General features: G+C 37.0%; 1 protein-coding gene across 1 annotated transcript in view; it reads left to right on the forward strand.

Moving 5' to 3' along the window:
• Positions 1-13,689, forward strand: part of SYNE1 (spectrin repeat containing nuclear envelope protein 1) — a 281,934-nt gene that overhangs the window by 34,028 nt on the left and 234,217 nt on the right. The window contains exon 3 of the mRNA XM_059468351.1: positions 7,614-7,675. Within this exon, the coding sequence (XP_059324334.1) occupies positions 7,614-7,675 (62 nt within the window). The remainder of the gene's footprint in view (positions 1-7,613; positions 7,676-13,689) is intronic.

Consider the following 13,689-nt stretch of genomic DNA (forward strand, 5'->3'; position numbering starts at 1 on the left):
CAAGACTCTCCATTGTTTTAGGGGTTCATGTAAGTGCCATAGAGTGTGTAAAAGATGGAATCAGAGCCTGTGCTTTCCATTTTCAGAGACCTTCAAACTGATCTCATAGTTATTTTTGTACAACTTCTTTTTAAGTACCTTTCTTGACTGCAGAATGACTGCTTGAAGCCCTAACTAATAAAGGTATTTGTGGACATACTGGTAGTGATCTAGATTATCTAGAGATCTATAATCAACATTTTAAAATATATTCTTTAAATTATTTTCTTTAAATGATTTGATGTGAGTACTGCTTGTCTTTATGACTTCTGATAAAAATTAGATTTTTTTTTTCTATGTGGCATTTTTTTTTAATTTTGACTTTGTCAAAATCTCTAAGGGAGTGGGCCAAAACCACACAAAGGTTGTTACACAAAAGGCTTTCATGTCAATAGAAAGAATGGCTGCAGAATGTGTAAATGGCAATATGATGCCAGTTGCAGAACTGCAATGGGCTGTTAGAAAACCCCCAAATAATTTTTTAGCACTTTTTTCTTTTTTATTAATTGTGGTTATTGCAGATGCTACTGTAGTAGGTAGTTAATAGAGATTGATTTCTTGTCAGTGTCTTTAAATACTAAAGTCTTCAGGAAAAACAAATTTTTAAGCTGGTATGCCTACTTATTAGCATGAATGATTGAAATAGAAGTGCTATGTAGGATAGTTATTCTTATTAATGAAATTCACTGGATTTTCTAGTTTTGTGTCTGATTTGTCAGTGTCCATACCATCCTTTTAGGTATATAATTAAGGAAAATTAATAATTATAAGAAAAAATAGCAACTTGAGTCTGATCAATTATATCAGGCTGTTTTCACCTTATCTATTGGTGCAGGAAAAGGTAGGTGTGTGTAAACACTTAATTTCACTGTCTCCTGTGCCAAATGGGTGAATAAACTGACACCTGCAGAGCAGCAAATCCTGAGTCTTTCAGACTGAGCTGAAACCATAACACATGATTAACTCAAATGCTGGGTATCCTGATTTTAGCTAATATCTTTTCCAGGGTGCTGCTTTTAAAAATGAATTAAGTGTGCCTACAATGGTTTTTTAAATGGTGTTTTTTTAATTTCTGACTGTATTCTTTTGAGTGTGGATACTATGCAAGTGAGTCATATGTGAGTAATATGTTTACATCATATGGAGATTAAGACAGTAGTCAGTGGAGATAAAAATAATAGTGCAGCAGCACAGGCAAATACACAGTAAACAGAAAATGCAAATACATTCATTGATTACTTATGAACGCATTTGGCTTCTACACATGTAGAAGAACAAAATGCAGCCCATCCAGGCAAAATATAGTGCACAGCAATTTAATTTCAGTTGGTTTTATTTTTCATCACTCAAAACACGAAATAGAAGGAAGTATGCTGCAGGGGCTGGAAATGGGAAAAATGCGTAGAGTTAAAAAAAAAAAAAAGATATTTTGGACATACCTTCCAGTCCACTGCAGAACTCATGTTGTTCTCATTCATTTCTCCAAGCACCCAGGGGAAGCTTTTTTGATCAAATCCAAGAGTGGTTATGGGCAGTGCAGTTATGCCCAGACCATGTCCTGGCTTCTAAGAATCAAGATTAAATCACTGCACTGTGCTCTGTTCATGCTCTGTTCCTTCCTGTGAAAACCAGAGCACAGGAAAGTGGAGGATGATGTGAGTCTGGATGGCTCAGGAGCATCTGATATGCTCATGGGAATATGGCCACAACAGGGCCTTACCTTGGATTTAAGGACTGGAAGTCTCCCAAGTCCCACACTATGAACATATGCTGTGAAACTCTAAGTGCTGCTGTGAGGTGCAGCCAACAGCCTGAGTTAAAGCACACATTCTCTGGGGCTGGCTAAATTTTTGGTTTCCCAGATTTCAGAAATTTCATCTGCTTGCACAGTCCACAACAAGTGCATCCAGAGAGCCTGTTTGCTGATTGTGCTTGCAATAAATTGACTGAGAACAAAAGAAGACACAAACTGACAAATCAATGTATTTTATTCTGATATTTTTTAAAATGCGACCTTCTTTGGATGATAAATGGAATCATTCTTTGTATCTTTCTAAATAGTGGCTAGATACACACTCTGTCTCTTAGAAGTGCAGTAAATCAATAAGAATGTCTTAAATTTAAAATACATATTTTAGAGATACATTTTAGACAGTAAGAGCAGAAAGTCCTCAGCTGTGTGCCAGTTGCTGTGCAGCAGCATGTGACACAGCAGGCAGTGCTGCTGCAGGTGTGAGCCTGCTTCTCCATGCTCCAGTTTCCTGTAATTATTCCACCAGTGTGTGGGGGGGTTTCTCTATTTCCACTCTTCCAAATGATATAAACCTGTAGCTCTCAAAGGACTGTACTAATGTTCCCTTGCGCATTGTGTAAACCCCAGAGAGCTGATCCCTGTAATTTTCTCTAGCAGGGGTTTGGCCAAGGATGACTGGTTTCTTTCTAGCCCTTGTGTAGGGGTTTGCTTTCTGCAGAAAGTGATGGGGAGCAGACTGGTGCTCAGTGGTGGAGCAGGCTAGGAGTGATGTATAGACCTAGATCCCAAATCTTGGAACAATTTAGATAATTGGTCTGTTACTGTGGCCCTCTCACCATCTCTGATAAAGCACATTCAGCAGAAGCACATATCTGAAAGCTGGACTTTGACAAATGCTGTCTTTCCCCTTAAAATATAAAACTTTGATAATTGCATGTGGAATATAAAAATATATCCCCAGTCTTTGTATCAATGCTGCTAAGTCTTGTTGTCTACTGAGCAGCAAAGGCTGCTGAGTAGCAAAGGCTGCTGAAAACAAGTTTTCCCTCTTTACTCTCATCTTTTCTTCTATGCTAGAGTTACTGTTAAACCTAGAAACTTGGAATAAAACTATACTTTACAGCTACCACCAAATTTAATTTGTTTGTTGGGATTTTTAAAAAAAACCCAAAAATTTCCTGGCATTGTCCCATAAAAAAGGTCAACTGGTAGTTTAAAGGACAAGAAATGAATTTACATGGCCCCTGTGCAGTACCCCTAATTGGGTCCATTTACCTGTAATGGAAGCTTAAAATATTGCCCCTTTTCATAAGCAGTGTCCTCCCAATATTGCTTTCACTCTGCAAGCTTTTCTACAGCTGCTTTAAGTTAAAACTGTCCTTAATGAAGATAGGAATAGTTATATACCATAACTCACTGAAGGCTTTAGAGGATGTATGCCATACTGCTCATCAAACAAAATTTTCCACTGAGGTGCTGCCCTCTGCTTTCTCTACTGTGTTTTCACATGATATTGAAACATAGCAGCTGTTTTGGGACACTTTTCTGTACTTACAGGTTGATTTAGCAGTATGAGATAAACCTGGAAACAAAATAAGACAAAAAACTCTTTGTTTTTGGTGCAGCACCATTGAAACCAAAGAAAACAAAAAAAGGATACTGAAAATGAGGAGGAACTTGAATTTCACTAAAATAAATCTTCATGTTTTTCAGTCTGTGAGAATCAGTCTTTTATTAGACATGTATGAACTTGACTCTGTTGTGACTCTGGGCATGAGCCTCCTTCTTGTGTTGCCTTGAAGCAGAACCCAGTATTTGGCACCCTGCACTGTCCCATCCCCAAGCACCAGTGCTTGATGTGCCATCTGCTGCTGCACAGTACACACCTGTCAGCAGGGGAGCAGACCTTAGAAAAAGTGTGCATTATGAACATTCCATCAGCATCTTCATAACTGTCTGAAGATGCATAGTTGGTTGTGGTCATTGATCCAAATAATTTGTTCTAAATGTTTTAAAGTAAATATATCCAATTAAGTTTGTCCTTTTTTGCCTAATCAGAAATTCTTGTGGCAAAGAAGCCTATTGGTGATGGTTTAGTAGAGAAAGGGTTTGTAAAAATATGAACGTATTTCCAGCCAATTAAAAGAAGATATTTGATTAAAGGTATCTTTCTTACATCATTTCTTTCAGATATAGAATCATATTGTCAGTGTCCTTGTGTTTTACAGACACAGAAATTTGAATTTGGCCTCTATAATGATACATTTCCAATAATGGCATAATAAAAGTGAGCCTTTTTATTCTCATTTCCATAGTGTGTATTACTGTTGGCCCCTGTAGGGGAATAACATATGAATCTCCACAAAGATTGTTTCATATCTGCCTTCATTTTACCAGGGGGAAAATATATCTGTTCAAGTGCTCTATTGCTCTGACTTAATGAAATCGAAAGTACTGCATATTATCAGAAATTTGAGTATGTTTCAGACTAATCTAGGCACACTCCAAAAATTCTCAGCATCCTTACATATGTTTTGTGCCCCTTGTACAACAGATCAAATACATTATTCAAAGCTAAGTGGCCTACATATCTATTCAAATCTATTGCTTGCTATTTCTTCCACTTCCAGCTGCAAAGCTGAAGGACTCTATCTCACAGGAGTATGCAATGAACCCAAGTGGTTGTTTTTAAAAGCTGTTTTCCTTTATATGTATGACAACCTAAAGAAGGTCTGTGCCATTCAACCATTTTTACTTACTGAGCACTATGTTGTTAAAAAAGCAGTGGTGAGAAAGCAGCATCAATTTTTGCACGCATCTTTTTGCTTTAGGATATCAGCAGTGTAGTTGGGTTGTCACGGTCCCTGGATGAATTATTCAAGCTCTTGACATCAGAGATTTCTGCTTGCTGATTGGCTGGTGCTGGGATAATAAAATCATTCCACAGAAAAACAGTGGAGAAGGATGATGGCAGTGAGACCAGCAGAAGTGCTGCTTCCAATACAGCTGGCTTTGTCTGGCTGTTGCCTCTCTGCAAGAACCTATAAGGATGTTTTTAAGGTTTGGCTTCTTATGAATTCTCAGATAAGAGATGGTGGAGGGATTTTTGTAAGAGGCTTGCATTTCCAGTGAGGGAAAGAAATTGGATGGTTGTTGAAAAATTACTTCTGGCTGTATCCTAAAGAAACGCTGCACAGGAGAGAGGGATAGAAGCCACAGCAGCATCCACAGCAGCAGCAGCAGTGCCTATGGCTCACTGTAAAGGTGCTGGTGGCAGAAATGTGCTGTCATTGAATGTGCTTCCTGAATTCTTTCAGTGCCAGCAGGGTAAGTGATGCGAATGCAGAGCTGACAGTCCTTGTGAGTGGGGAGAGCATAAGGAGCTGTGTGACACACAGGTTTTGTGGATATAAATAAGCAGTACCTGTGCAGAGAATTTAATCAATGAAAATAACACCATTGCTTTCAGGTATATTTTTAAAAGCATATTTACAATAGAATTTTAAAAATCAATGCACTTCTTGTGTTATGTTGAGACATAGATTTTACAGTGGTAAAATCTGTTCCTTTTAAGCCTATACAAAATAAATGCTAGAACCAAGGAAACTTTATTTAGTGGTTCCATTTGGGCTCATAAAAAATACATTGCTCATATAAATTCTCTTGAAGCAGGTTATTTAGAAGGGCTATTTCTGCTGTTTGTTGGTATGACTGAGACTCTGTGTGTCTTCTGCTTGTAAAGTGTCTCTTTAGAAGCTGGAAGCTGGTTGTCTGATTTCCAATTTTTGTCAGAAGACTGTTTCTTAAATCATCAAGATGCACTGGAACTACAAATTATGGAATAATTTTTCACTCATTCAATTGATGAGAAGTTTAGCTTCTGAAGGCCTGGTTTATTTCTTTTGGCATGCCTTTTTGCATCAGGGTTGCTGGGGAGATTTTTGCATTACAGAGGTGTGAATTAAGGCAGAAATTGATTAATTCTGTGTGTACTTGATCTCTATCCCTACACCAATTCCCACACAACCCGATGGAAGTGTGCAAGTACTTGCATGGAAGTTAATTTGGCTACCTGTATATGTAATTACAGATCACAGCTGACATTTACTGTGTTTCAAAAGGAAAGCTTACTCATGGTTAGGAACTGTGCAATGAGAAGTCTGTTTTTCAGAATAAAGAAACAATTGTCACGTACAAAGTCAAGACACCTCCCTGCAAAAAACAGTCAGTGTGGAATGAAGCGTGATGCAGTGTCTTAGTGACAGTTTTCATAACTTGCCCATGACTGCAACAAGTAGATTCTGAGTATGTAATAAATTTTTACAAAGTCTGTAATTCTGCCTGCCCAATGATATAAAAGGAAACTATAGAATGCAGAATTATTTTCTTAGGCATAAAGTATGGTAATCTAGCGTGTGATAATCTAGTAGTAGATGTTGGTGAGTGTAGGTATCTTTTTTCCCCTCTTGTATTTCTTATATGAGAGGTGGTATTTATACATAAAGGAAATATTCCTGAATTATAACGCACAGACATTTTTTGGGAGCTTGTATATGGCCACTGACCAACTGAAGATAACATTTTGACCTATGTATCCTAATTGTGAAGCAGCATTGTGTGAGTTTAAATTACGGAGTTTATTGCTAGGAATGCAACAAGCTTATTCCAGAATTTTAATGGGAGGTAAGGAATATTCCATTTTAATTTTACAGCTGTAGAATAGGAAAAGTGCTGTTCAGTGCTGCACAAGTTGTGAGCAAATGCTGGAGCTAAAATTAGATATTCCATCTGTAGGTTTTGGGATATGTGCATGTTCTTATGAAAAGTAAATATCAAACAGAAATTGTATTTATTTGAATTTTCTGTTGGGAAATGAAGGTGTTCACTTAGAACTGATGATGGTAATAACATGATTTATTTTTCCATGAAGTAGATGTTTCCTCCTATTTTTGAAAGAAAAATCTCCATTGTAAATAATTGAATACCTGTGCTGTGAAATTATTCCATGTGTCAAAACTGATTGCCCACAAGAAAGGGGCAGGACTTAGTGAATTGCTTATAATGCTGGGATGCTCTTCCCTCCACTGCTGTGACCCTTGCTGCTGCAGCTGGAGGAGGAGCTGGAGGAGCTGATTTGGGAGCTATTTTTATCTGTGCAGCTGGCAGCTGCCCCGCAGGGATGATGTGACAGTCAGGGAAATGCTCCCTAAACCAGACAAGTGCTTCAAGACAGGGCCAAGGGGCCCAGTCAGTAGTGATGTAGAAACTGCCTGGACTAGCTAATGGCTCCTTCCTGGCAGGATCTCCCAGGGGACAGCTAAGTTTGATAATGCAATTTCAAATCTTTAATTCAACATTCTAAACATTTTCAAATACATATGCTAAGAAATATTTTTTTTTTTCTAAGTCCCTAGCTGACTTTCTGCGTAAAAGCAGCTTGGCTGTGGGAGATGTGGGTTCTAGTTAAAAATTATAGAGAAGTTGTAGGTGCTCAGACCTTGGGTAAGTATAATATGGCTTTAGAGCTCAAATTTGTCTTGACATTTAGATCTTAAGTTGTGTCTTTCTCTTTATTAGCTTGTTAAGACCTGAACTTTGCTGTGAAACTCTTCAAATAGTCGGATATCAGAACATTATTGTAACAATAAGAAGTATTTCCTATGAGTATTTAGAGGCAAAATTGGCTGTCTCAATAAAATATAGAGTTATTTCTGGCAAGTGCAGAATACATTTGTTGTCAGTAGGAAATTTTACTCTTCCATCATGTAAATCTGAAAGTATCCAGTGATGTCTAATCAAACTGATTTCCTTTTATTCTCAGATGAGCAAGAGTCAGTGCAGAAACGGACTTTCACAAAATGGATCAATACTCATCTGGCTAAGGTAACACATGGCTTTGAATCTTTTTTTTTTTGAAACTCAAACCTTTTAATCTATGCCTATACAGCCCAGGAGTATAGAATATGCCAGATTTCTCTGGGCACTATTTCCTGAAGTTAAAAAAGGATCCTCCTCATCTGCACACTACTGGGGATGAATCTCAGTGTGGTAGTGATCAGCTGCAGAACTGTGAGTGGTGTTCAGAGGCAGCCACCCAGCCTCTTTGGCCAGAACTAGGTAGCACAGTACCTGGTACTTGAGCCAGAGGAAACATCTGAAGGTGCTTTCTATGAAAGGGAAATACTGGACTTATTGCACACAATATATTCAAATAAAACTTTAGTCATGTCTTGTGCAGTTTGATCTGGTGACAGACATAAGTAGTGCTTCATGAATCCAGTGCTGAATTAATTATCTGATGCATTGTGAGATTTGTCATCAAACTATTGTTCCTTCCTCTTAACACAACTTAAACTCCTGGTCTTGCCTTTAGAAGAGTAAAAAGACAGTTTTAAAGTATTAAGCTACAACTGGTAACAACTTTATCTAAGCAGTGAGATTTCCTGGACTTTTCACACAACACACCTCTAACCATAGTTATCAATTAGTCTAATAAATTAAAAATTTAAACTCCAAGAGCAGCTTTTTGAAGTGTGCATTTTTAAGCCTGAAGATTAATGATCACTAAAACTGAGTAAAGAATAGCTGTAACAGCACTGTTTTAACTTTTGTGTAAGGCAAAAAATGCCCTCAAAAATGAGCTGAGCAAAGCAGGAGGCTCATATAATGCTGTATCGTGTGATTTGATCTGGCAAGGCAATATGGTAGAGCAGCAATATTTTACATTGCTGAAGAATGTAGTGGGAGAACTTACTTTGAAATTAACTATACTGGCATTGTAAAATTCCACTGCAAGAACAAAGTTACCTTCAGGACTTCTTGGCAATGGATTCTCACTGGAAATGAGGTCTGTCCCCATATTGTCTTTAAAATAATTTGGAAGAGGCCCTCATGTAGGAAACAACTTAAGCACTCTGTTCTGTTTACTTTGAAGTTAAAAAGCATTCAGTGTTTGCTAAAGCATCAACTAAGGGGGCTGTGAACGAGTGTCAGAGGAAAAAACTCTTATTTCATGTTCATCTATTTCTGAATTGTGTTGTGTCATTAATAATAATCTGATAATTATGGAAAAGTAGAACTGTTAGGTAGGTTATCTATAACATATTGTTAGATATTATGAGCATGTGTGTCCATATCATGATAATTCCCTAGTCTACAGACTAATCCTTGGCAAGAGACTAAGTAGTGGTGGCAGCCACTAAAAGATCTTGCCGTGGGTTGGGATTAGTGAATGTTTCCTGCTGTGCTAGTCCATTTGGGCCATGAGAGCTTTTGACTTGCATGATTTTAGGTGTGTAGTTCTCTAATGGGCCTGATACTGTAAAGACTGATCAAACACATCCAAACCAGGCAGTTCTGCAGTGACACCCCTGACTTTTAGGTACCTTCCAGTTACTTGTAGTAACTGATTTTTCATCGTTCACACTTCACCAGGAAAGCTGTCTGAGATACTTTTATTGATGGCTTTCTGCATGTTTGCCTCACTGCCTAAGATCATCTGGCTCTGCTTCCCATTTTCACGGTTATGCTGCCGAAGGGAAGCACTGTTTACAGAAATTAGACTCAGTTAAAGTGACCCATGACATTCAAATTCTTAGGTGTTTAAAGCTTAAACTTTTAAAACTTTTTTAGTTACGTTTCTGGAAATATGTAAGTGAAAATGTTTTCTGAGTTAATCACACCTGTAGGAAATACAGGTGGGTCTCTGAAGTGCCCAGTATTCCCCTTGCACTTATGTTCTGACTTTTAACTCAAAATTTCAATATTTGGGCTATTTGAGTTTTGTAAAAGGTTGTTGTGGTTTCGATTGTTTCAAAAGAAACTGGAGATATGCAAGATCTCTGTCTGGAAGCCTTTGAAATGTGATACGGAAAAATCCTGGAAGGAGACCCACTTTTAGGCAGCACTGTCTGCATTCTGCTCTCGTCTTTGACCCAATATAAAGTGGAGCATCTACTAGTCTAGTACCTAGTGAGGAACACAGTGAAGTGCTGGCCTAAACTGAGAGCAGAGAAACAGCAATAGATGCTGAGCCAGGGGAAAAAGGGGTAGACAGGGGGAACATGATTTGAATTTTGCCTTTGTGTCTCACCATTGATCCAGAAACAGTGTGCTACATTTGACCCAGTATATGCATTCCAAATTCTCAGTAAATTCATGTCAAATTGTCTCTCTGTCTCTTGGCTACTCTTGGAAAACTCTGTATTTCTTTCCTTTCATTGGCATTTTTGATAATCTCATAAAATTATAAATTGAAAAAGGAATAGGAGGAAGTAAGAGAAAATGGAAAACTATAATTAGGGTATCTGTTACTCCAAGCGCCATGTCCATCTAAAGAAATGTTTCATCTTAAGTGAGATTGAGGGGTTTTGAAAATAAGTACTGCATGAAATCTCAAAAATAGGAGAAATTATTGGTTTCTATGCAAAGATTGATGGGGTTTTACTGTAGTGATTTGAAAGATGGTTTAGAGGTAGCAAAGGAAAGGAAACCACTCAGGTAGAGTTGTCATCCTTACACTGTGTTGATTGAGTAGAGCAAAGGTGGATCTAAGAAGGAGTAGTTTCTTACATTGTGAGAAGTAGTGATTTGAAAGAAATGGAAATACAGAAGTGATTTGATTATTTTAGGTAGAACCAAGACCAGTTCATAGCTTGGGAACATAAAGCAGTATGTGATTATTTGTCAGGGTTTGCTAGGAGCAAAAAATTCTCCCCTGCTAATCTGAAAGCTCTTAGTGTATATTTTTCATCTAAAAAGTCATGCTCTAATTGAAACAGAAACTAATTCAGTAACTAAGACTGTCAGTTACATTTAACCACTTATTTTTGGCTATTTGATGTTAGGAATAGGTTTGAATATATGGATACAAATAAATACTAATGAGCAAAATAGATAAATGAAGTGAGACTGTTGCTGAAATTTCTTCACCAAAAGGGGTTGTCAGGCACTGGAATTGGCTGTCTATGAATGCCAGTGATGATTGAGTCATCATCACTGGAGGTGTTTAGAAGAGGTGCAGATGTGGCACATAGGGCCATGGCTTAGTGGTGGACATGTCAGTGTTAGGTTAAGGGTTGGACTTGATTTTAAAGCAATTCTCCAGCCTAAATGGCTTTATGATACTATTTACTGAATTTTATGAAAGGCAGTAGGAGAAGGTATGAATTTTTTATTCTCTTTCACTCTTACAAGAGAATGCTACCTTTTTAAGATTAAGCTATGTATTTCAATGTTCTTTCACAAGCAGAGGACAAGTACATCTTGGCATTAATTATGGGACAACTCAAAAGATGGAGGTGAAACAGCCTTGGTGCAAGCTGTGGCCTCACCCAGAGGGGATGAAGAGCAAGGAAGGGCCTGCAAGTGTGCTAACTAGCAGGTAGTGTGATGCAGCTTCATTTGGGGCTGTTAGCACGAGGCTGCATCTGTCCCTCTGCTGTTTCCCTAAGCCCAGCTGTCCCTGTTCTGTGATTCTGAGCAGTAATCTGGTGAGACTCATCAATTGGAAATCATGTTTTCTCTGCCAGCCAATTGCAGAAATTGGGTCATAATCTTTGAAATTAATGTGGTCTAATTTCTGGCCATCCTTTTGAATTTTTGTGCATCTGTGCAGTTCTACTAATGATAAATGCGATATGCATGTGTAACAGGACAAGAAGTTTTCTGATTCCATATAATTTATTCGTATTTTTCTATGGTTGTAGAACTGTTTTTCCTCATCTCAATCTCAGCTTCAAAGTATAGACATAATTTGAGTATGCTTCTAATTATCTATTGAAGCATCTTTTCAAAATCTAAATTTAAAATACAGAACAAATTTACACCAAATATTTCAAAAAGGAGACATTACTTGCATTCAGAACGGCAATTGCTTAAATATTTTTTCATTTCACTACCTATGCCAATTTTTGAGGTAGGGGATTAGATGAGTAAAGAGGATGAAAAATATATCACCTTCTTTAACAGCTAAGGCATGTACTTTTTATTGCCTTTCTCACCTTTCATGAAAGTTTGGGGAAATATTCGTTTCAAAGTTTGAGACACATACTGTAAATTGGTTTAAACCAACCAAACAACAGTTTTGTTCCCAGGTGTAGGGATAATTTTAGTATTTGTACTCACCAAAGTAAACTCACTGACAGAGTGAACAACAAATACCTACTGGAAGAAATTGCTATTAATTTTGTGTTTCTCTTAAGAGGATGCGCACATATAAAAAACAAAAGCAGAGGATGGATATCAATTAAAAATAAAACTAAGAATGGGTGAAAATTTTTAATTTTATTTATGGAATATTTATATCATGATGAATTAAATCTGGACATTAAGCCTCATATTAAAGCTTTTAAAACTGCAAAATTATATCTTTCATAGCAAAGAAAGGAAGAAAAAGAAGCAGGTATATCAAGACTGGGAGCTCTCACACACAGTGCTCTCCATGAATTTAGCTGGTTTTTAAAATTTAAATGTAACTTGGTCTTTCATGAGCCTCATCAGTTTTCATCTTTTAACTGAGTCTGGTCCTTTTGGTCTTTTTCAAGTGGGAAAACAGAGGCTCCCAGTGTCCTTGTCACTGACACAGAAAAAAAATAAGCTGCTGTTGACCTTGACTGCATAATGAGGAAAATCTGACTAGTATTGTCCTGCTTCAACAGTTACTATATGTTTGCAGTTAGTATTGCATATAACCTCTTATGTTAAACCATGAATGTAAATTAATTTGGGCAATGAAATTAATCCTGCAAAACTTAGGACTGAGTGCCTCAGCTTTAGTAATTAGAAGAGTCACCAACAGCAAGGACTGTGAAAACATTCTTATGGATTTAGGAAGTAAATTGTGCCAGAGAAGGGGTCCAGCTATTAGAGAGTAATGGAAATTTCACATTGTCCTTGCTGTTCTCACAGAGTCAAATTCAGCAGTTGCATAGATTTGTTCCTATTTGTGCATGTGGATAGATCTTCATGCACTTTTCCAGCAGTCTTTGAAAGATTATTTGAAAATTAAGGTAGCAAAAATAGCATTCAATGTCTGCATTGGCATTCATTATGATGCAGATGCTGTTATTTGTATAGTATGATTTATTCATTAGAGCAGTTAAGTGCTGGGTGTGAGGAAAAGATTGCTGTAGAAAATATGCAAATGAGAAATTAAATGCAGGAAAAAGTCTTGCAATAAAAGAGTAAAGCTTAGCAAATATATGTTTGTTCCATATCTGAAGTTTGGATTTGACAAAACTTATTTTACTGCATACACAAAGAATTTCTAGAGATTGCAGGTCTACTAAAAATCTTTTTTTGAGGCTTATCAGTCAAATTTTTTTTATATGTACCAATGTTCAGTTCTTTAGATTATTCAGAATATTTCCTGGAGACTACAGCAAATTAGACAACTTTTAAGAGCAACAAGTTTATGCAAAGCATTTCTTCCACAGTTTGCATTTATGATCAGTTCTAAAACAGTTTTTTAAATAAATATTTAATATTATAAAAATCTAGTTTATTAGCCTTGAAGATTCGTTCTTATTTAATTTGTATTCCTCCTACAGATCATGTGAATTTACATGTTCTGAGTGTGATTCCTTCCTTGGGACATGACTGTTCCTAAATATCATTATTACTATAAACTGCACTATTGTGGTTGGATAAACTGCAATAAAGGAGTCTTTAGTAGAATTCATGCAATGCAATATGTAGCAGATCATTAATCTGCATTTGCTGTTTTTCTTTCTTGAAGAAGCTTGCAAAAAAGCTTAATCAAGTACTGAGGCACCTGAAATCATAGTGAGGACCACCTTACAAGTTGGTCAGATTTAATGTCTCATTATTCATTGAAGTATATTCTGACTTTTGCCAATACATTTTGTTCAAAAAGTTTATAATTGAAGGTTTTTCTT

Source organism: Ammospiza nelsoni, chromosome 3 (genome assembly GCF_027579445.1).
Source record: "Ammospiza nelsoni isolate bAmmNel1 chromosome 3, bAmmNel1.pri, whole genome shotgun sequence".
Taxonomy (NCBI): Eukaryota; Metazoa; Chordata; class Aves; order Passeriformes; family Passerellidae; genus Ammospiza; species Ammospiza nelsoni.